General features: G+C 17.3%; 7 protein-coding genes and 2 non-coding genes across 9 annotated transcripts; 3 read left to right on the plus strand and 6 right to left on the minus strand.

Annotated features, from left to right (window-relative positions):
* Positions 1–399: 399 nt before the first annotated feature.
* Positions 400–2,373, minus strand: ALP5b (actin-like protein, putative; the record flags this gene model as incomplete). Its single annotated transcript, XM_028674634.1, has 7 exons — positions 400–1,112; positions 1,231–1,402; positions 1,589–1,692; positions 1,781–1,871; positions 2,005–2,035; positions 2,122–2,187; positions 2,318–2,373. 7 exons carry the CDS (start codon positions 2,371–2,373, stop codon positions 400–402), a joined length of 1,233 nt encoding a protein of 410 aa, XP_028530967.1.
* A 1,315-nt stretch (positions 2,374–3,688) lies between these two features.
* On the minus strand, positions 3,689–5,838 carry EVP1 (erythrocyte vesicle protein 1, putative; the record flags this gene model as incomplete). The annotated part of the gene is made up of 2 exons (XM_028674635.1): positions 3,689–5,655; positions 5,823–5,838. 2 exons carry the CDS (start codon positions 5,836–5,838, stop codon positions 3,689–3,691), a joined length of 1,983 nt encoding a protein of 660 aa, XP_028530968.1.
* Positions 5,839–8,571: 2,733 nt separating this feature from the next.
* PGAL8A_00060700 lies at positions 8,572–8,653 on the plus strand. The gene has a single exon. It is a non-coding gene; the product is annotated as a tRNA-Ser (tRNA).
* Positions 8,654–9,356: 703 nt separating this feature from the next.
* PGAL8A_00060800 lies at positions 9,357–9,429 on the minus strand. The gene has a single exon. It is a non-coding gene; the product is annotated as a tRNA-Ile (tRNA).
* Positions 9,430–10,662: 1,233 nt separating this feature from the next.
* On the minus strand, positions 10,663–14,119 carry PPM1 (protein phosphatase PPM1, putative; the record flags this gene model as incomplete). Its single annotated transcript, XM_028674636.1, has 2 exons — positions 10,663–10,702; positions 10,920–14,119. 2 exons carry the CDS (start codon positions 14,117–14,119, stop codon positions 10,663–10,665), a joined length of 3,240 nt encoding a protein of 1,079 aa, XP_028530969.1.
* A 1,991-nt stretch (positions 14,120–16,110) lies between these two features.
* RRP4 (exosome complex component RRP4, putative) lies at positions 16,111–17,109 on the plus strand (the record flags this gene model as incomplete). Its single annotated transcript, XM_028674637.1, has 1 exon — positions 16,111–17,109. One exon carries the CDS (start codon positions 16,111–16,113, stop codon positions 17,107–17,109), a length of 999 nt encoding a protein of 332 aa, XP_028530970.1.
* Positions 17,110–17,839: 730 nt separating this feature from the next.
* PGAL8A_00061100 (conserved Plasmodium protein, unknown function) lies at positions 17,840–18,523 on the minus strand (the record flags this gene model as incomplete). Its single annotated transcript, XM_028674638.1, has 1 exon — positions 17,840–18,523. The coding sequence occupies one exon, from the start codon at positions 18,521–18,523 to the stop codon at positions 17,840–17,842; it is 684 nt and encodes a 227-aa protein (XP_028530971.1).
* Positions 18,524–20,487: 1,964 nt separating this feature from the next.
* On the plus strand, positions 20,488–21,897 carry PGAL8A_00061200 (conserved Plasmodium protein, unknown function; the record flags this gene model as incomplete). The annotated part of the gene is made up of 3 exons (XM_028674639.1): positions 20,488–20,539; positions 20,839–21,703; positions 21,834–21,897. 3 exons carry the CDS (start codon positions 20,488–20,490, stop codon positions 21,895–21,897), a joined length of 981 nt encoding a protein of 326 aa, XP_028530972.1.
* Positions 21,898–22,316: 419 nt separating this feature from the next.
* On the minus strand, positions 22,317–24,602 carry PGAL8A_00061300 (GTPase, putative; the record flags this gene model as incomplete). Its single annotated transcript, XM_028674640.1, has 1 exon — positions 22,317–24,602. One exon carries the CDS (start codon positions 24,600–24,602, stop codon positions 22,317–22,319), a length of 2,286 nt encoding a protein of 761 aa, XP_028530973.1.
* Between the last annotated feature and the right edge of the window lie 616 nt (positions 24,603–25,218).

Here is a 25,218-nt window from a genome sequence, read left to right on the forward strand (position 1 = left end):
AACAGTATTGCAAATTATAAATATTGTAATTATTTTAAATAAAGTACTATATAAAAAAAAAAAAAAAAAAAAAAAAAAAAAGAGAAAGAAATCGAATATAAAATTAATGTAATAGAAACTCATTTCAAAGAAATATTTGCAACTATTTTTTAGAAATTGTAATAAAATTATTTAAAATTTTTTTTTTAAGGAAAAAAATAGTTTCATATAAATTTTATTAATTTTATTTTTTTCTAATTAATAGTGAAAATATTCTAATGGTTATTTATTATTTTATTTTTTTATTTATTTATTTATTTATTTATTTTTATTTATTTTTTTTTTTTTTAATGTAATTTCTTTATATTACAAAATATGTTTGTAATATTTTTGCATATAATATTATAATTTTTTTAGATTCTACAGAACATTAGCCCACATCAATAATTTTTGTATTATTTGATTTTTTGATGAAGTGAAATATTCATTCCTTTTTATCCATTTTTTTTTGTTATAAAAAAGCACTTTTCCATATTTTTTACACCCTAAATAAGAAGCAATATCGGACATTCTTATTTCTTTAATATTAATTTTAACACTTTCACTATAATTTTTACTTTTAATTATATGCATTAATTCCATATGTAACCTTTCACGTATATTAGTGCAATTTGAAACACCACCAATTAAAATAATGTTATTTAAAAATTTTTTTCTTAAATCTAATGGACATAAACAAATGGATTCAAAAGCCATTTGATTTAATGATATAATATTTTGTTTATAAAAGTTACCTGGTAGATGTGCCAAAAATTCTGGTTGAAAATAAATTTCATGACTTAATATTTCTGCTTTAGGGTCAATATAAAAATTACTATAAGGAATTTTATATGGTTTAATTAATCCATTACATTCTGTAGCTAATTTAATATTATTATCTATATCTAGACTTACATAGCTATTTAATTCTTTATAGTTTTGAATAAGTATGTAATCAATATAATTATCATTTATTTTAACAAAATTAGAAATATATTTACTTATTAAATAACCTCCTATTTCACAATTTCTCATACTATCAAAAAAAATACCATGATTTTCTGCAACCGGAACAATTCTACTTCCGTATTCTCCTAAATCAATAACAAGGGCTAAAAAAAAAAAAAAAAATAAAAATATTAGAAAATCAATGGAAAAATAATTTTAAAATGTAAAAAAAGAAAAATACATATGTTCTTTAATTCACAGAACCTGTATTTAATCCATAATAATAAGATGCAGCTAATGCATTAAAAATTAAAGATATAGATAAAAAATTATGATTTTTAAATGCCCAATTTAGTAAATTTGATATAAATAGTTTTTCAATTGTTTCAGGTATTACTACTAGTAAATTATAATCATTCGTCTTTATATTTAATTTCTGTTAAAAAAAAAATAAATAAATAAATAAATAAATAAATAAATAAATAAATAAATAAATTAATAAAATATAAAAAATATTATAAAAAATCTTATTAATTAATCATTTTAAATTTACTTATTAATGTACATAATATAATTAAAAATTTTTTGAAGAAATAAAAAATTATAAATATATAATTCTTACATTTAAAAGGTAATTATATGTTTCAAATAAATCAGTGAAACTATTTTTGCTCAAAGGGTGTCTAGGATCAGCAAAAATCATTTTGACATTAAGTAACTTATCATCTAAATAACATTTGTAATTAATAATTTTTATTTAAAATTTATTTATTATTTTTTTAATTTATCATTATATCATTTTTTCTATGATAACCTTTATTGTTATCTGAAGTTTTTTCTTTTTTACCAACTGTAGAATTTGCATATTTAATTAAAATGTAATCTTCAATAGCTTCATTACCAAACTGTATTATTATTATTTTTTTTTTTTTTTTTACAAAAAATATATATACATATATAATTTAAATTATACATTTTTATATCAAATTTTTTATCAGAATTAAAAATTTTTTTTTAATGGATCTTTTTCTTTTTTACTTTTATAATTCTAGAATTTACAAATGTTTTTCTATAAAAAAATTAACCATATGACAATAAAAAAAAACAAAAAAAAAAAAAAAAAAAAAAAAAAAAAAGAAAAGAAAAGAAATATACTCTATATATAGACAAGGAATTTGAAATTTCGGTAAGTCATCATTAGCAAATCCAATTTTTATTATCCTATGTAAATATATATATAAATACAAATGATTTATATTAATATATAATTTTAAAATTATAAAAAATTTATAGGCTAAATAAATATTATTAAAAGTTTATGTAATTTTTTTTTTTTTCTATTTTGAACAACCAAGAACCTGGATCTAAAATTATAATAGGAATAGATTCTTCTTCTTCATATTCCATTCTCATTATTTTTAAGAAAAGTGATTCTCTTTTCTCATAATAAAATTGTAAATGTATACTAATAAAATTAGTAAAATATAAAAAATATTTTTTTCTTGTAATTATATCAATTATTCTTTTTTATATTTTTCTATATATATATATATATTTGATTATTATTTTAGTGATTTTTTATCATGCTTAAAAGGAAATAATAATTGAATTTATTAATTTGGTTGAATTATTATGTCTATAAATTATAAAATGAAGAAAAAAAGGAAAATTTAAATAAGATTTTATGCATATATTATATATATATATATATATTATTTTTTCAGATACTTTTTTTTTATATTATTTTTAATTTTTTTTTTTAGAAAGATATTTTTCGTTCTGACAAAGCTCAAATTCTCTAAAATTATGAGTTAACGATATAATTTTAAAAAAATAAATTTGATTTCTATAAATTTTCTTTTTTTTTTTTAATATCTTAAATTTATTAGAGAAAATATAAGATGATTTAGAAAGATAATTTATTTAATATTTATAAGAAGTAAATTATTTTTATTATCAAAAATATGATCCTTTATTTTCCTTGTATATAAATAAAACATTTCACAAAATTAAAATTTAAATAAATATAATAAATAAATACTTATATTTAATTTAAAAAATTAATATAAGAAACTTTCGAGACAAAATAAAATATAAAAATTATTTATTTAAAAGAATAAAAAATACATAAGGATATTAACATGAGCACATACACATATGTGCAATTTTATTTTGTTTTTAATAATAATTTTTATATAGTCAATGAAATTTATATATAAAATATTTTTACATATAAAAAAAATATTTATATATTTATTAAAGAGTATTTAAAAAATACTTAATTTTTTTTTTTTCTTTTTTTCAATTTCACTTTATTTTTTAGCTTAAAATATGTTTTAATAGTTTTTATTTTAATTTATCTAAAAATAATGTAAAATTATATATTATTTATTTTATGAATATAACATTCGTTTTAATAAAAATTGAACTTTATTATATGTAAATATATCTATTTTAAAAAAAAATGTTCATGATTTAATAATTCATATTTTTCATAATATTTATTAGTTCAATTTTTATTTCTCCATTTAATAAATATGAACATTCACAATAGATATATTATTTTAAAAGGATAAAATCATTTTTAATATCACTTTTAGTATTTTTTTTTTTTTTTTTTTTTTTTTTATTGTTTATTTTTAAAATCTATATCTAATGGTATTATAAAGAGCTATTTATATAAATAGGAATTTTTATTTCATGTTTAAGTCTACATGAATCATTAATCACTAGCAAGTTTCTTTTCCATATCACCAAACGCAGCAAAAACGTGATTACTCTCCTTTTTATGTTTTTCAAGGAAACTTACAATTTCCAATGCATCAGCAAATTTTATACGTTGATGCATCAAATCGTCAAAAAGAACATCTACGTTTTGTAAAGATATCAGTAATGTTGCTGAAGCTAAAATAACTTTAGAATAATAGAAAATACATGGTAAAAGAGATATAAATTTTTTCTGTTTTTCCCTACTGTAATCATTTGCAACTGATTGCCTATATTTTTCTTTAAATATATAATTCTCTGTTAATTCTTTAGTATTTAGTATCAGCACATTATTCATATAAAATTTTTGAATTTCTGTTTGTACTTCCTTCTGATGATCCTGAAAAATAGTTCTTACTTTTCTTAAAGTAGATTCTATATTTTTAGAGGGAGTACTATGTATATGAATTTCAAAAATTTGTATTGTTTTGTTTATTAAATTTTTGTAATGTTCAAAAAACAAGGTATAGCAAAGTTCAACTGAACTACTAAATAAATTATCTTTTTTAGCTTGATGAAAAAGAAACCTTATATACAAAGCAAGATCTTGAGTCAAGTATTTCAATTTATTTTCAATAATTGTTAAATAAACATTTAAATCTCTTCTTTCTCCTTCAATCCATGGAATATCCTTTTTTTTTATAGCAGTAATTGCTTTATCAATCCAATGATAAAAATAAAATGAAAATACTCTACTTGTATTCTTATAAGCAGCATTATAACGAGATAAGGTAATATCATATAAATCTCGAGTTGATTGAACAATATCTGACCCTTTATGTAATGACCTTTCTTGATCAGCTTCTCTAGTACTACTTAATGGTTCAATAACTGAAATTAAAGCTCTATTTCTTTTTATTGTATCACGTAACAAATGATATAAGGTTTTAACCTGTCGATCAAAAAGGAAATAATATTTTAGAGCTCCCATAGTTGGTACTATATTTAAACCTACATCTTTTCTAAATTCTTCAATTCTACCTGGAAATTCATTTTTACATGCTCTTAATAAGCTTCCATTAACATCTACATAACGCAACATATATTTTTCTGGTAATATTTGAGCAAGATCATCAATATTATTTGGTTTATTAGAAAATATAAGAATTAATGCAATGAAACGAGCAAACATCTTTTCATAATATTTTTTGTCATTTATAACAGTTATATCCACTGGATTATCCATTTCTAAGACATTGCTCATTGCATTTCCATCATCTTTTTCTAATGTTATACTTGATTTAATTAGTGGAGCAGCTTCGCCTTTTTCATTACCCGAAATACTACCTCTACTTCTTCTTTTAAATAAGTTTTTTAATTTTTCTATTGAACTATAGTTTTTATTTTTTTTCTCTCTTTTTTTCTTTCTTCCTTCTTTTATCATATCTTCTTCTTCTTCTCTTGTCATATCTTCTTCTTCTCTCGTCATATTTTTTTCTTCTTCTTTTCTTTTCATTTTATTTTCTTCCTCTTTTTTCATCTCTTCTTCTTTTTTTTTCATTTCTTTTTCTTTATTTTCCTCTTCATCTACTACTGGAGAAGGTACAGATTTTTCTTTTCTTCTTGCTCCCATTCTCTCATAATCTTCCTGTGTATAAGACTTTTCTTGTATACTTAGGAATTCTGATAATTGAGATCTAACTTTAGAAGTCTCCTCATCTTCTAAAGATGCGCATGCACCTGAAGTTACATTATCTCCTAGATCTGCCGATATACTTTCTAAAGCACTTTTAGAAATTTCTCTTAAATCAGAAGTAGAAACGAAGCATTCATCATCTCCTATCTCATTATCAGATAAATCACAATATGATACGTCTGTTTCATTTCCGTCATCATCATCGTCACTTACATCAGTTTGCAAAGTCTCTCGAGTGTATATTATCATATGTGGAGTAGCACCACTTTTTTTATCAGATCCTTTATCTTTTCCGGCATTGTATTCTGCAAGAATTCTCAAAGAACTATTAAGTTCATAAAAAAAAAAAAAAAAAATTTATTTTGAAAAAAAGGAAAAATGAAGAATATAACTTTATCATTTTATAACATGTAATAATAAAAAATGTATCATTATATGTGCCTTTTATTATTACTTGTGAACATCATCATATTTAATCTTTAAACGTTGAAATCTAATAAAGTTAATAATGCAAATTGAATAGAGACAAAAGAGCTTAATGTATATTTTTCTTGTAATCATTCTTAATTCCTATAAATATGAGACTACTCCTTATGTAACTATGTAGTCGACAAATTATACAAAAAAAAAAAAAAAAAAAAAAAAAAAAAATGAAGTATTATATATATGAATTATTTTTCTTATCCACTAAAATATAAAATGAAAGAAAAATTTTAAAGTGATGTGTATTGTAATTAAATGGTAATATATGTACTAAATTTTGATTTTTATATTTTTTTTTTTTATCCTACCTTCTATATAAAACTATTGTGTAAATGGATACTATTTTTCTTTTAATTTTATCAAATCTTAAAATTTACAACAAGGACAAATACTTTATATGAAATTGAAAAAAATAAAGAATTCTATATACTGAAAATATACATAATAAAAAAAAAAAATTTATTTTTTATATATATTATAGTTTTTCAATAGTACAATATGACATGCTAAAAATAATAATATATATAATTAAAAAACAACTTAAAAATGAATATACAACAGAATTTTAAACTTTAAAAAAAAAAAAAAATATTAATATGAAAAAAACAACAATTTTAGTACATAAGTAATACATCCATCAATTATAAAAAAAATTATACAAATGAAATAATAAATATAAAAGCATTATTGTTTTACTATATATTTTTACCAAATGAAAAAAATTAAAAACTTTTTTGGTCGTTAATTTTTATAAGTTATAAAGGGAAATTTCTCATCATATTTTGCACAAGAATATTTCTTATCCTTTACAAGGGGAAATGGATATTAATTATAAAACGGTGCCACAAATATTAGAATATAAAATGCTTATGAATAATAAAATACAAAGATTAAATAATTTAAAATAAAAATGAAACTAATAATATTAAAAAGAAAACTATGGTATATAATAAATAAAGTCAAAATTTAAATAATAATATATATAATAAATCCAATCATAAATAATGAAAGATAAAAGTATATATATATATTATTTTGAGAATACACCTATTGAATTATATATGAAATGTCATAATTATGAATAACAAACATATGTAGATAATTAATAATAATGAGAAAGATTTATAAATAATATAAAAAAACAAAAAGTTAATTAAAATTAATTAAAGCTAATAAAATAAATTTCAAATATTAAAGAGAATATAACATATCTTTATTGATAAAAATTAAAAATATTCATTTAAAAATACATTCATCATAGGAATTTGATTAAATATTTTATAATCATAAATAATACATAAAGGATAATATTTTATTAATAAAAATTAGAACAAAATATAAGTTATAATAAATATGAAAATTTATTTTTCTTATATTGGGTGCCCAAGTGTTATGCCTCAGTTATTTAAAAATGTAAATATTAAAAAATAAATACTATTATAATAAATAATTATAGATAAAGAATAAAAATCATGAAAGTTTTAATTATTTTGATAAATTTACTATTTATTTTTTCTTGTGAGTGATAAAATAAATAAAAAGGATGCAAACAAAGTCATATAATGGAAAAGAAAAAATGAAAATGTAAATAATAAAGAAAAAAAGTTTCAAATAATGAGAAATACAAGAAAAATAAAATTTTCATAATAATAAAAAAGAAAAATAAATTACAAATGAAAAAAAAATAAAAACTAACTAAAACATAATTTATGAAGTTGTTAAAAAAATATAAGGGTACAAATTTCTAAAAATATAATTAGTGGCTTAGTATAATGAATAATAGAAAATAACTTGATTAAAGAAAATTTTCTACATTCATCTTTACAGTCAGCATGCTTTAGTGGTTTATTATAATATATATGAATAACCTAAAATATATTAAAAAATAATAGAAAAAAGCAAATAAAAAACTTTTTAAAAAATACATATTAAATTTAAAGTAATAAAAGTTATGGTTTCTCAAATTTTTCATGATCTATTTCCTATAATCTACATAATAAAATAACATCATTATATAAAATCAAAAATTTAAGGAAAATAAAAATAATAGAAAAATAACATAATAAAAAAAAAAAAAAAACATTCATAACTTGTTCTGGAAGTATTCTTGAGAAACTTATTCTCATAAGTGAAAAAAAATTATAGATAAAAATATTGAAAGAAATACGCTATAAATATGCAAAAAAAAAAAAAAAAGATACATATATTAATAAAAGAAAGAATAAAACTACAAACTATAATTATTAATTAACAAGAAAATTAAAAATAAGTACCTTTTTCATAATTCATTTTATATTACAACTGGCTGTAGTGGTCTATAATCTATAAAAAAAAAAAAAAAATATTAATACTCCAAAAAATACATGTAATTGACATAAAACACTTTTTAAATTTTTGTATGAATTGATTATTTTTATTTAATCTCCACTTAATTTATAGTTTTATACAAAAAATATATATATAATAAATAACCATGAAAATAGAAAATTAGTTGCTATAAAAAAAAAATAAAAAATTATTATAAAAATAATTACAAAATCCACCAATAAAAACATACTATAAAGATAACAAAAAAAATAAATCCTCTCAAAATAGTCTATTATGAGAATTTTATATTTATTTTTCATTATTTCTTAAAAAATACTTCTTTACATAATATATTTAAAATTGTGAAATGCAGAAAATGTAAGTATAATTTTTTATAAAACCCACATAATTATGACAGTGTGTCCGAGTGGTTAAGGAGTCAGACTAGAAATCTGGTAGGCTTTGCCTGCGCAGGTTCGAATCCTGCCGCTGTCGTAAGTTTTATTTATTATTCATATTTTTATATTATTAACACCATAATAAATTATTATAAAATACATAGAAATTTTATATATTTATGTTAATTTTTTTTTTCTACAACTTTTTATAATTTATATTTCAAACTAAAATATACACGTATAAGGATATTCTTTTGATGTATTTTTTTTTTTTTTTTTTTAAGTATTAAAAAATACTGATCTATAAAATCTATTTAATAAAAATTTTAATCACAAAATAATATACACCATATTTTACAATATTTTTCTATAAGGAAATATGGTATATATAATAATTCATTTATATTTTTCCCTATGTATATAAATGATAAATTATACATGTAGTAACGATAAATTCCATACTTGAAAATAAAACAACTGTTGAATTTATATATATTTTTTTTTTTAACAAGTGAATAATTTAAGAATTATTAAAGCATGTAACTAAATATAAATTTTAAGATAAAAAATAGAAATTATATATTTTTATAAAATCTTAAAACACAGTTTTTAAAAATAATTTAAAAATTTATTGTGATTTCGTTTTTCCCGTTTTTACTAATAAATATATATTTTATTAATTATTTAAAATTATTTCATATTATATTTCCAAATATATATAAATATTTAAAAATGTTATATATATTTTTAAATAACAATTATCACCTTTAATAGAATTAATTTAAACAGTATATTTAATTTGATCCATGTGGGGATCGAACCCACGACATTCGGCTCATAAGACCGACGCTCTAACCACTGAGCTAATGGATCTTATATTAAAGAATAATAATAATATTTTAAAAATTCAACAAATTATTTCTTTTAATAAACAAAAAATTAAAAAAATAAAGGAATAAGCTTTTGTATAACTAAATATATAAAAAAAAAAATAAAAAAGGAAGAAATATTTACACTACTTTTTTTCTTTAAAAGTATTTAATTTCTTAGATAAAGTATTTAATTATAATTTTTTATTTTATATTTCAAATTAATTTTCATATTAATGAATTATACTATAATTTTATATTTTTTCAAAAATTTAAATTCTTCTTAATTACAAATTAAATAATATTAAAATTACTTATATAAATCAGAAAAAAAAAAAAAAAAATTATTTTTACTATTAATCTTTTACATAGTTAATGCTTCTATTTCTTTTTATTTATTTTAATGTATTTGTCAGATTATTTTAAAATTCTTAAATTATAAAGTTAAAAAAAATAATAGAAAAATATATTAAAAGAACTTATATTAAAGTACTAAATACATCATCTAATTAATATTTCATGTATTTAAAAAGCAAAATATTTAAATTAATAAAAAATAGACATTTTCTAATTACATATACTTACTATAAATATAAATAAGAAATGACTAATAAAAAAAAAAAAATTTAACACATATTATTAAATTATAATACTCATAAAAATTATTTTATTTTAAAACATAGGAAAAACACAAACATAATTAAATAAACTAATATAAAATTATACATTTATATATATATATATATATATATATATATATATATATATAACAAGTACAATAACATTATGAATTAAAAGTATAAATAAAAATAACTCCTAAAAATTTAATTTCAGAAAAAAATTCTTATTTTCCCTTAAATTATACAAAAAAAAAAAAAAAAAAAAAGTTAAAAAATGAAAAAAAAATTTCCTTATAATGTATTGTATATTAATAAAGTATATTTTTATTGTTAAAAGTTTTTGTTGAAAACAAAAATATATCTTCATTTCCCTTTTTTAATATATTCCTATAATTCATGTGATTAAATAATAATAATACATTTTTTAAAGTAACAAAAAAAAAAAAAGGAAAAATAATATAAATCTTATCTGAATTTAATTTCTTAGAGATACTATCTTCATATATTTACTTTTTTTTCTTCTCTCTACAATTAATTTCATTATTTTTTTGAATTTTTTATCTTTAATTCTTTTTATAACATAATGTTTCCAATTAATTTTTTATTTATGTCTGAACTCAAGGATTTATTAAATCTTTTAAAGCAGAAAATTTTATCCTTAAAAGAAAAAACACATATATATATTTATACACATTGTATATACATATTATTTTTTACTCATAAAGAATTAATAATATTTTATTAAATCATGTATATATATATATATATAATTTAATTTTTTTTTTTTACATAAAAATGTTATGCAGAATAATGTGTTTTTATATAATATATATATATAAATATATATTTTTTTATATACTGTTTAAGTTATTACCTTCTTCTAACTCTTCCAGTTTGACTTGAGTACAAACTTGAATTTTCATTTATACTTGTCTTTTTTTTCATCTCAGGATTTTGAAATATTACAACAACAACTGATAAATTATCTAAAGATTTTCTTTTATATGCTAATCGACATAGTGCTTCAGAAGCTATATTTGCATTTGAATTTTGAACTAAAGATGCTCTAACTGTATTAACAGCCTCTTGAGAAGTCATAACATCAAAAACACCATCACAACAAATAATTAAAAATTCATCATCATCAGTTAATTTTATTTGAAATAAATCTGGTTCACATATTAAACCTTTTAATTTTTCTTTTGTTTTTTTATCAAAAGATCCAAAGCCTCTACATACACCTAAGCAACCACCTAGATATCCTTCATCATCTAACACTCCTCCTGATTTTATAATTCGTTCTTCTTCCTTTTTATTTATACTTGCTCTGTGATCTACAGTTAATACAATTGCTCTTCCGTTTTTGCTCAAAACACATCTACTATCACCAATATTAGCTATATACAACATATTTTTAAATATTATACTAACACATGCAGTACTACCACTTGATAAATTCGAATGGTTATCTTCTTCATTAATCATTGTACATTTACATATATGTTCATCAATAGATTGAAAACCATATTTTAATGAATTACTTATTCCATTTCCGTTTACAAGATAAGAATAGACATTTAAATGTAAAAATTTTTGAATTATATTTACTGCATTTTCTCCATTATGACCATCATAAATAGCACAATACATGTATGAAGGTGTTTCTATATGATGTAGTCTTTGAATTAAATCAAAATATTCTTTATCAAAAGACTCATTTAATTCTTTTTTTTTAATTATTTCATTATATTCGTTATTTATAAAATCACTAATATTTTCTATTGTTATTACCCTATCTTCATTATAAGTTCTATTACCTTTAAAACTGTAGAAACCTGATTTAAAATTATTCCATCTTTCATTTTCATTAATATTTCCTTGAGTATAATTTTTATATATAACATTATCAATTGATATATCTTTCATATATTCAGTGTAATTATTCAAATTCATATCATTCGTTTTTATATAATCATTTTGATTGTAGGTCATCTTATATTTTATATAACTAACCCTATCACTTAATTTGTCATTTTCTGCATTATTGATTACTTTAGTATTCATATAATTATGTTGCAATGATTCACTTACTTTTAAAGAGGTAAATATTTTTTTTTCATTATCATTATTGGAAGAATTTCCAATATTCATTGGGATTTTATCATCCTTCTTTATATTTAAAACTAAGTTTTCTGTTTCATTATAATAATAAAGTTGATAATCAATATTATGATCTTCACAACTCATTTTCGATATATTATTCTTTTCATTTTCATTACTTCTCTCATTATTTTTATAGTAGTTTATTTTATTTATTTGATGATTTTCATATAAACTATTATAATTCACTTTATCACTAATATATACGTTACTAATGTTATCAATATTACCATTATTATTATTGTTAATATCAAAATTATTCTTATTATTATTACTTCTATCATCTTCATAATTACTGTTGCTTCTATTATTATTACTGATATTTATATTATTATCAGTATTATTATTACTAATATCATAATTAAGGTTATTCATATCATTATTAATATTACTATTATTTTTAAAACTGTTATTATCATTTTTATTGTTATTATTACAATTAATATTATTCATATAATTATTACTATTATTATTTTTATACTTATTATTATTATCATTATTGTTAATATAGTTATTGTTATTATAATTATTATTATTGTCGTTATAATTATCATAATTATTATTATAATCATTATTATAACTATTATTACTACTATTATTATTAGCATCACCATTATAATTATCGCTGTTTTTATATGTATTATTATTGTTAATATCATAATTAATATTATTCACATCATTTTTATTATTGGTATTACTATTATTTCTAACATTTGTGTTACTATTTATTTTATTATTAATGATATTGTTATACCTATTATTATTATTATGTAGATTGTTATTATTAATTTTGTTTTTAGTATCATTTATGTAAATATTATTCCTTTTATTGCTATTATTACTATAACTAATATTACTTAAAAGATTATTATTATTATTATTACTGTTGTTTATAATATTAATGTAACTATTAGTATTATAGCTATTGTTATATTCATGATCATCATTATTATATTTATTATTATCACTGTTACTGTTACTGTTACTAGTTTTATTGATGTCATTATTATTACTACTAATATTATAATTACATTTAGTATTATTTCCACTATTAATATTACTATTATATTTGTGATAAACACATGTATTGTTATTATTATTATTATTGTTATTAATGTTAATATTATTGTTATCGTTATTACTATTATTTGTATGGATTTTATATGAGTAATTAATAAATGATTCTTCCAAGTTAATATTTTCCTTTAAAGAATTATAAGTATTATATATAATTAAATGGTCATTATTTCTTAATTTAAAATTTTTATCATTATTATATTTAATATTACTACCATTTACTAAATAATTTTCTTGTTTCAAACGATGATTTACTTGTGAGAAGGAATGCTCTTTCCTTTTATTATCATTGTAATAATTATTATTTTTAAAATATAATCCTTGCACATTACTTCTGTTATTCATAATTCTATTTATATTATTTTTTATTATTTCTTCTTTATGTGAAATTTTTAAATCCTCTAAATTTATAAGTAATTTAAAAATACTTCTATTATTATTAGAAGTAATACTGTTTTCATAATTATTTACATTGTTTTTATCTATGTTATAAATAAATAACTCTATATAATTATAACAATTACTTTTATATTCCACCGAAAAATTCTCTTTGAAAAGCATAGAAACTCCTATATATAAAATTTCATATTCCTTATTAAAGATAATTGGTAAAATAAGGAACTCACTTTCTTTATTTTTAAATCTTGCATAATAATCTAAAATAGAGATAAACTCAACTCCTTTTTTTTTTTGATATTTAAATTCTTTTGATAAATCTACATTTTTTTCATTGTTAATATAACACTTAAAATTATGATTATTTAGATGATCTAGCAATTCGTGTATTTTCCCGTATATATAAATAGAGTCTTTTTTTAAATTATCGTATAAATTCATATGCAATTTTTATAATTATTAAAGAAAAAAAAATAAAAATAAATAAAATAAAATAAAATAAATGTATATATATTTATAATAAATAAAAATATATATCAATTTATAATTTGTTTAACATTTTTTCATTATTATATGTATATATATTATACAAAAAAAAAAAAAATATAACTTGATTTATAATTTTATAAAAAATATAAATATATATTTTTTTTGTAAGAAAAACAATAATTAAAAGAAAAAAGAGAAATTTTTATTTATATATACAAGTTTAACTTGCCAAAAAAAAAAAAAAAAAAAATGCTCTTGTAATATATTTATTAAAAGAAAATGAACTGTAAAAATATATATTTGTGTTTATATTTTAAATAAAATTATAAGTAGATGAATTAAATTTTTTTCATATTCTGCTTATAATTAAATTTTACAACATTTAAAAAGTTTAAATTGTTAAAAAAAGAATTAAAGCAATCAATATTTTTAAAATTAAGTATAAAAAAAAAAAAAATAAAATGTTTAAAATACTTATTGGCATTCAAAATCTAAGACAAAAGTTTCAGTTTTAACTCATGCACACAAGTTATTTTTACTTTTTTTTTTTTTTTTTTTCTTTTTTGTTCACTTGAAAATATTAATTCATTAAAATTTTTTTTTTTTTTATTTCCTAAATATTTTATTAATTTTAAATATTTTCTAAGATTTTTCTACTAAATGTATTATAAAATATTTTTGAAATATCTACCTATTTATATATATATATATATATATATTTGTATTCATATTTTTTGCGAATCATTTTATACTAAGAAATATACTGATAGCATCTCGTTTTAACCTTGTTCATGCTAAGATTTTTACTAATTTGTAAGATAAATAATTTTCATTAATTATTAATAAGATACTAAATAGTAGAAAATATAAAATATATATAAATAAGTTCAATAATTTTTCTGTGAAAATCTTTAAACTTTTTAAATACTATATTAATAAAAAATATTTTAAAAAAATAAAACTTGCATATTAGTTTTCTTGTAATTTTAAAAGAAAAATTTTTAATACTAAAATAAAATGATATAATAAAAAATTATAATATATTTGAACCATGTATATAATTAATGTAAAATATTGAATAAAGTATAAAATATAAGATATAATTTTTTTTTTTAATGAAAATATTTGTATAAAAAACATTTTTTAGAAATGTTATAAAGATAAGTATATACATTTCATTATGTATATCCAAATTATATTTGTGAATTTCATTTTTATAAATATTTCTTGAAACTTTTTAACGTAACGTTATACTTAAGTATTCATGTAATATACTTTTTCATAAAATTATATAATTTAAACACATTTCATTAGTGAAATGAAAAAATTTTAAAATGTAGTTTTTAAACATTAATGAATCTTTTATTTTTGTAAGTTATTTTCTTGTAAAAATAACAAAAAATATATTTAAAAAAATATTTTAACAAATAAAAATTTATATATACATAAATATATAAATTTTTATATGAAAAGAAGAAAAAAAAAGCTAAAAAGTGAAAAAGTTTGAAAAAAAATTAACAAATAAAATAACATTATTTTATATTTCCTTGTAAAATTAGAAAAAAGGAATATTTTCTTGTAGTGAAAAATTAGTTAATTATACTTTGATAATTAGTAATAATAAAAATACATACTTTTTTTTTTTTTTTTTTTATTTATTTTAATAATTTAATACATTGATCATGAAAAAATTTTAGAAAACAAAAATCAAAATATTTTTGAAAAAAATTTAACTGAAACATTTATTACAAAAAGTTATATATTAAATATTTAAAAAAAAATATTTCTGAACAGCTTTTATGTAATTTCGAAGATTAGATTAAATTTTTTATAAAAGTTACAACTAATTTATAAAATAAAAACTTCAAAATTTTAATTTGTTTTTAAAGAAAAAAAAAAAAAAAAATTTCGTATGTTGAAAAAAAAAAAATTTCTTAAAAAATATGGATATTTGTATAACAACTCCTTATGATAATGAAATAGATGAAATTGAAGAATTTAATAATAGAATATTAGCAGTAGAAACAATTAAACATAATAAGTCTAATTTAAATAAAAATATTGATAGCACATGTCCAAATATTAAAAAGTTAGTATTACCAGGAGAAGTAATATTAGAAAAAAAAGATAAAGATAGATTTTTGAAGGGTAGTGGATTATATGAAGAAAATGAAAAGTTCTATGCATGTATATTAGGAACTATAAATTATATAAATAAATTAGTTTATGTAGAACCTTTAAAAGGAAAGTATACGGGAGCTGTAGGAGATTTATTAGTTGGAAAAGTTAAAGATATAAATAATGATAAATGGGTAGTAGAAATAGGTTCATATTCTCGTGCTTTATTATCAATTTCTCAAACAAATATTAGCTTATTTAGTCAAAGAATAAGATTATATAATGATGTAATAAATATGATTAATATATACAAACCAAATGACATTATAGCATGTGAAGTTCAAAGAATTTTAACAGATGGATGTATCATTTTACATACAAGATCTTCTATATATGGAAAATTGTCTAATGGAATATTAATTACAGTCCCTCAAACATTGATTCAAAATCAAAAAAAACATATTTTTGTTTTCCCATTTAATGTACAAATAATATTAGGGATGAATGGATTTATATGGATTTCTTCTCCCATTAAAAAATCTAAAGATACTAATCCCAATAGTATAGATGAAGATATTGAAGGCAATAAATTTGAAGAAGTAGATGATACTACGAGAAGAAATATTAGCATCATTAGTAATATTATTAAATTATTAGCTAAATATCATATTAATATTAATTATGATATTATTACTAAAATATATATGCAATATACAACCAATAAAAATAATAACCCTTGCTATATTTTAAAACCTTATGTATCCGATTCCTTTTTATTTAATTATATAGATCAAATTAATAAAAAAAATGAGGAATTTTTATAATAATACATTGAAAACTTAGACAATTCTCAAAATGTTAGAAAAAATTTTTAAAATCTCTCTTGTGAATATTTTTAAATATGTTTATTAAAATATTAAATAAAATTTTTTTATATAATTTAAATATTTAAAGTTTTTTTTTTTTTTTTTTTTTTTTTTTTTTAAGTTTCTTTTTTTCATTTTACAAATTTCTACTTTTTTTGAAGTTTTATTAATTCATCCTATTACGTAATTATTTTAAAAAAAACAAATTTAATTTAAAATTTATTTATTGATTTTTTTTTTTTTTTTTTTTTTAATATTCTTTAATTTTAGTAATACATTTTAATTTTAATTTTTGTCTTATTAATTTGTTAATTATAATCTTATAAATGAAATTATTATAAAAACGTTTAAATGGTTAATGTATATTCTCATTAAAATAATGAAATAAAAATAATTAAAAGACAATATTTTTAATGCATTTAAATTTATAAAAATGTACTTAAGAAAAAACAAATATCTATGTATGTTTATTTTTTAAAATATTATGTTTCATAAATTTTTATAGTTATATCTTTTTTAATTATGTTATAAATGACAAAAGAAGAAACAAAGAAATTTTAAATATCAAATGGTAGAATTATTCTAATATATCATAATATAAATAATTTGTATAAATAACTGCCTTTTTTTTTTTTTTTTTTTTATTTGTGTATAAAAATACACTTTTTTATTAATATAACAAATTTTTTTATGAACTGCTGATATTTCTAATTATTAATTTTTCGTCTTCTGTTTTTGATTTTTTCATGTTTAAAATAAAATTTTGCATTTTATTTTTTAAAACTTCATGGTCTTGTTTTGTGTTATTCAAATGATATTGTAAGGATTTTCTTTCTTTTTTAAATTTTTCCATTTCTTCATGCATTTTATCTTTATCATTTAATATTTTACGAACTTTTTTATTATTCACATCAGCATTTTGTTTCATCATATTTATTCGTGATTCCATATAATATATATCTTGATCAAGAATATCTTGAGCTTTTATTATTCGAATTTTATTCTTTTTTAAAAGAGATACTCTACTCTTATACATATTTCCTTTATCAATTTCTTTTTTTATTTCTTTCTGAAGATATGTATTAACTTTATCGGAATCTTTGATACATTTTTCCAATTTTTCTAATTCTTTATTTCCTTCTAATAATTCTTTATTTAATTTTTTTAGAATACCTTCTAAATATTTCATTCGTTGCATAGAATAAATAATACCTTCTCTATTCTTTTTAAATTTCAATGACAAAAAATTAGTATAATAATTCATAGAAGCAGATGCATCTTTCACTTCTTTTAAATTTATTGAATCTATTTTTTGTATTATCTCATTTTCAGAAACTTTTGTATTCACCTTTCTTTTATTTGAATTAGTCATCTTAGATGAAAAATTTTAAAAAAGAAAACCTGAAATGTTCCTAACAACAGGATGAAAATAAAAAATTAGCAGAAAAACCAAAACTAAGAAACAAATAGAAATGGAAGAAAATATATAATTTTTTTTTTACGAAATCTATATTACTTTTTAGATGAATATTCTTTTAATTATTTTTATAAAAGAAAACTTTTTTTCAATGTTAAGAAAAAAGTTATATTTTTAAGTTATAAATATAATTTTAAAGAAATATTAAGAATTTATATAATGAGTATAAAATAAAAGTATAAAATATAATACAATAAAAAAAAAAAAAAAAAAAAAAAAAAAAAAAAACATTACATATAATATTTTTTTTAGTCTAATTAATATTATTTAAAAAAAAGGAAAACAAGACATATGTAGTCATTTCATAAATATATACAAAAATATTCTGTAAATATGAAAAACAAAAAAAAAAAAAAATTTTTTTTTTTTTAATCATTAAATATAGACAATTTTAAAATACTATAAAAATAGTATCAAAATATAAAAAACAAGAACAACAAATATATAGTCACCTGTTAAATGTTTTTTTTTTATAATACATTCATAATTGAATAAACAAAACATGAAAAATAAAAAAAAAATAACATCAACAAATAATAGACAATGTTCTTTTGATAGTTTTTAATAAAAATAAAATATTTTTTACAAAAGAAAGAAAAGTTATATATTTCTTTATTTTACAACTCTTAAAATTTTATAAGAAAATTTTTTAAATTGTGTAAAAATTATATATATTTATTATCATTTTTTTTTTTTTTTAAATATTTTAGAAATGTACTGGTTAATTTTTAAAAATAAATTCGCTCATTATAATATCATATAATTATAGAAAGGATTTAAAATTACATTTAAAAATTACAATCATTTAACCTTTTTTAATACAAAATTATTATTCTTTTTATATTTTTCTTTGGAACATATAAATCATTGAACATTTTTAGCCTTAATATTAAGTTATGAAATTTCGTGAAAAACGAGTACTACTTTAAATTTTGAGTGACTTATTTTATATTTTGTTATACATTATTTTTTTTTTTTTTTTTTATTATTGTATTTCTTTTATATTTTATTATTTTATGTTTTATTTTTTTATATTTCTTATTTTACCAATATTTTAATAAACATTAATGAAATGATGTCTCTTTTTAAAAGTATCACATGAATATAATATTTTGTTAAATATTCAAAAAAATTTATTGTTTTCTCGTATAGCAATTTCTGAATTTAAACATTTAAAAAATAAAAAAGAAAAGAATATAAGATGAAATGGATTCTATATTTTTAAAGTTGCTAATTATTATTTTTTTTATTTTTATTTGTTCAATTAAATCCTAATAATAACAGTATCTGCATTTTAAAAAAATCATCCACTGAAAAAATGTTTCAAAATAAATATTATATAAAATGATAAAATAATATATGAAATATTAATATAAATAAATATTTGTGATATTTATTTTTTTCTTTTTTTTGAATTATATTTGCTTAATAATCAATTATTTTTAAAAATTCTTTTTTTTTATTATTAATATTTTGTGAAATATAAAAGAAAATTAAAAAAAAACTGAAGAAAAATCAAAGACCAAAAGTAAAAAAAATAATATCATTTAATTTATTAATTTTTCTTGTTTTTTTTTTTTTTTTTTAACTTAATTTTATATTATTCTATAATTTTTTTTTTTTTTCCCCCTGTATTTTTAATATAGAAAAACTACATTTAAAATTTTTTCCTTTTTTTTAAACATAATTATAAATGATATTTACATAATGATTCTCAGAATGAATATACTATTTTGGTGAACAAAAAAAAAAAAATATATATTTATTTTATATCCATTTATTTGGTATTTTTTTATTTTTTCATTTTTCTTTATAAATAATTCAACATTTATTTTAAAAATTAAAAAAAAAAAAAGAAAATGGTAAATATAAATTGGCCAGGATTACTAAAATGGTCAACTAAATATGCAGGTATATATATACTTATATATTAATAATTGAATTTCATTTTTATTTTTTTTTAAATTAAATGTACTAATTAGATGAATTTTAGAATAATATAGAATACGTAATAAATTTTAAATAGNAAATTTCCTATATATATATATATATATATATATATATATATATATATATATATATATATATATATATATATATATATATATATGTATGTATATATATAAAGTACTTATAATAGTAGTATATGAATATAAATATAAATCCTAGATTAACATTTTTTATAAAATTTTATATTGAAAATATTTTAGATGGAACAATTGACACAAATAAACGTTTAAGTAAAGAAGATATTGAATTTTTACAAGGAGCAATAAAAGAAGCTTTAAGTCAAGTAGAAGATCCATATGAAGCAATAAATGAAGCAGTATTAAATTTTGAAAATAAAGATGAAGGTATAATATTGGCATCAGCTAAAATTGTTGAAAGATTAGTTGATGAATATCCAGAAGTTGCAAGAAATTTAGATAAAATTAAAGCAATAGATCCTTTATTAAAATTATTAGATCATTCTAATAATCATATTTTAGAATCAGTATTACAAATTTTATCTTTAGCTTTATCTAATAATCCAGATTTGCAAGAATCTGTTTTTAAAAAAAATGCATTAAAAACATTATTAATAAAATTACAAGAATCTCAAAAAACACTTATTGACAAAAAATTAATTACTGCAATCTCAGCTTTAATCAGACATCATGATGAAGCAGAAAACAAATTTATTGATTATGGTGGAGTTGGATTTTTAGTTTACGGAATGCAAACAAATATTTACAAATATCAAGAAAAATCTGCTCTTCTTTTAAAACATTTAGTTCATCAAAATAAAATTACTTTTGAAATATTTATAAAAAATGAAATTATGAAAGGATTAATATGTCTAGCTAATAATAAAAATATAGATGAAACAGGTATACAGTATGGTGAAACAACAGCAGAATTATTTTTGGCTATTATTCAAAATCATAGACATAAATTAGCTAAATCAGGAAATTTACATAATTTAAAAAAATTAATCGAAGATAGATTAATATATTTACGTGTAATACAAAATAGTACATCATATGATGTATCACATGAAATGGAATTATTTAATGAATGTTTAAAGTTAACAAAGTAAGAATATTTTAAAAATATATATTTATATAATTTTGTATAATATTATTTTCTTTTCAAAAAAAAATTTGACTTATATATATATAAAAAAAAATTAATATACATATATATTTTTTTTTTTTTTTTCAAGTTGGCCTGGAATGAAACTACCCAAGGAAAATGATGAAAATAATTATAGCATTGCTGATGGATAAATAAAATAATTATTAATTGAGATAATAGTAAAAAAAAAAAAAAAAAAAAAAAAAGTATTAATATAAATTGTAATAATTATCAAAAAAAAATAATAAATAACCTTGAATTATATTAAGTTAAAATACTTATTAATTACAAAAAAAAAAAAAAAAAAAGAAAAAATTATTTGTTTAAACAGTTTTTTTATAATTTTTTAATATATAATAATAGTATAGCATGAAATAATAAATACTCAAAATATAAATTAAGAAAAATGCATAAAAACTTTTGTTAGTAAATTGATAAAAAAATTTTTTTATTTTTTTTCCTGATTTTTTATTAAAATACTGAATTAAAATATTTTTGTTATTTGTGATTAAAGCTTATTATTATAATGAAAATAAAAAAGAAAAATACAACATTTAATATTTATTTTTTCTCACCATCCCACATACTTATCATTTTTTTGTTGAATAAAATTTTTTGAGATTTTTAAAGTGATTGATTTTTTATTAAAATATATTGGATAATTTAAAGTAATTCTTCCAAGATAATTTTTTCTAAAATCAGTAACCAATCTCATAGATGCCTGATTTAAATCATTATGAAATCTATCACGAGCTAATTTTTGAATAAAATTATATGCACAAAAGCTTCCTTCACTATTTAAACATTCTGTAAAATTAATTTGATATCTTTTGATAATTTTTTGTAGGTCAATATAATCATTATCATATAAGTAAGCATTATATAAATTTTTCATCAACACTTCTGCAACATTATATATATCATACATTTTTGGTGATATATGATTACATAAAGCTAAAAGATAAATATTATTTTCTACATGCATATAACTATTATAGTTTTTAATATTAACAATATTATCTTTAGAATAATCCTTAGAATTATAATTATAAATTTCTTCCAATATCATATTTTTTTTGTCATATGTTTTTTCTCTTATTTTATATAAATTTTGAGATAGTATTCCTGGAGTATCAATTAGTTCATATTTTTTTGAGGAATACATTTGTATATTAGTTGTTAAACCTGGATAATCATAAGATTTTGTTTTTTTAAATTCCAATATGCGATTTATTAATGCTGATTTTCCTACATTAGGTAAACCTATGAAAATACATTTCACTTTATAATTGTGTATACCTTTCTTTTTTTTGCTATCAATTATATTTTGACAAAGTCTGTTAATTAATTTCTTTAATACAATTATCTCTTTTTTTCCATCTTTTGCATTTACAAATATAACTGCGCTTTTTTTCATTTGATTTATATGTTCTTTATTAATATTTTTATTAAAATTTTTATCATACCAATATAATTTTCTTCTGTAATAACTTCCCCATTCTTCATTACCTTTTATTGATGATCTATCAGAGTTTGTGTAAACAATTATTCTTGGTTTATTTGTATAAATATCAAAAATATTTAAAGCATACAAATCATCAAATACAAATGGAATAATGCCATTTCTTACTTCTATAATTATATCACTAATTTTTATATAATCAGGAATTTTGCTTATAACCCTTTTCATAAATTTAGGAAACCAATGTACTTTAACTCTTCCATATAATAAATCCTCATTTAAATTACTTTTTATTATATTTGCTTTTTTATAATGTAAAAAACTTTTTACGTTTTCTTTAAATAATTGTAAGGCCGATACATTATTTTTTAAAAATAACTCTTGTTCTGTATCTTCATTATCTATAAGCATATCGTCTTTTATCTTTTTTTCATTTTCTTCTTTTAAATTAAGCAAAAAATTATTACTCTCAATTTTCGCATTAGCAAATAATTGATCACTAAAGGTTTGACAATTTCTTATTTGAGTTAAATTTTGTTCTGGTTTAAAAAATTGTACATTTTCCATTAACTTTTTTAATTCATTATTTTCTTTTTTTATATTATCTGAATTTAAGTTTATTTTTGGTAAAATGTTTACATTTTCTTCTTGATTCTCTGATAAAATAGCATTATTTGTTTCTTTTATATCATCTTCATTTATATTCAACATACTCTTTTCTTTTTTATTAACCTCATCTTCAACTAAATTTCCATCTTTATTATTATTATTATTATTATTATCATTATTATTATTATCATTATTATTATTATTCCTATTATAAAATTTTCTTAAATTCTTTAAAATTACTGATCTTTCTTTTAATTTATTTATCATATAACTATATTCAGTAAATAAGAAATTATTTATATTTTTATTCATATGAAATGTTATTTTAATATTTTCATGGATTTCATTACTTAACTTATTATCCTCTTCTTCTTCTTTTAATAATTTTTTATATTCATTTTTATAACTCTTCTCCATTGCCTTTTTTATTTCATCTTTATATGAATGAATATTTTCTTTAAGAATTTTCAATTTATCTGCTTCTAATTTAGTATAATTTTCTTCCGCTTTTTTATTAAAATATTCATCAAAAGTAGAAAAGCTTTCTTTCTCATTTTCTTCATTCTTTACTATATTTTTACGTAAATAAATTTTATTATTTATAATATTTATATTATTTAAAAAATATAGATTTTTTATTATCTTATTCTTTATAAAATTTCTTCTTATATAATTATTTCTTTCTAGACCAATGATATCTATATTTTTATTTAAATTAAAAGATTTTATTTTAATACATGATATAAAGTTTATGCTTATTAGAAATATTATAAAGTTAAAGAACATTTTTTTTTTTTTTTTTTTGTTATTTTTTTTATATTCAATTATATGTTTTCAAACTTTTATTAATTATGTATCACCATTTTAATTAAAATCACATAATTTCCCAATATTACAATATTCTATTTAAAAATACATTTTTTTTAAATTGAGTTACATTCTTTGTTCATTTATGTAATTTTTTTATGATAAAAAAATTCGACATAACAGGAAATTTATTTCATCCTTTGAATTGATATAATTTATTTCTTTACACATTTTTAATTATAAATATATATATATATATATATATATATATGAAAAAAAAAAATGAAAATATTTATTACACTAAGTTTATATTTTTGTTAATATAATAAAAAAATTCAAATAAATTAAAATCCATATTAATTTTCTTTTTATATATATATATTTTTATTATATTTTAGAAATTTTTTTTTTTTTTTTAATATATCTTTTAAATTGACATAAAAAAGATAAATTACAACGAAAATTTTAATCTTGTATTCATAAAAGTTTTTATTTTTGATGGAATATTTAACATTATATATGTTTATTTTTTTCTTCTTATTTTTTTTTTCTCTTTCATTTTTTTTTTTTTTTTTCTTTTTCATTTTTTTTTTTT

This window comes from Plasmodium gallinaceum, assembly GCF_900005855.1.
Source record: "Plasmodium gallinaceum strain 8A genome assembly, contig: PGAL8A_v1_42, whole genome shotgun sequence".
Taxonomy (NCBI): Eukaryota; Apicomplexa; class Aconoidasida; order Haemosporida; family Plasmodiidae; genus Plasmodium; species Plasmodium gallinaceum.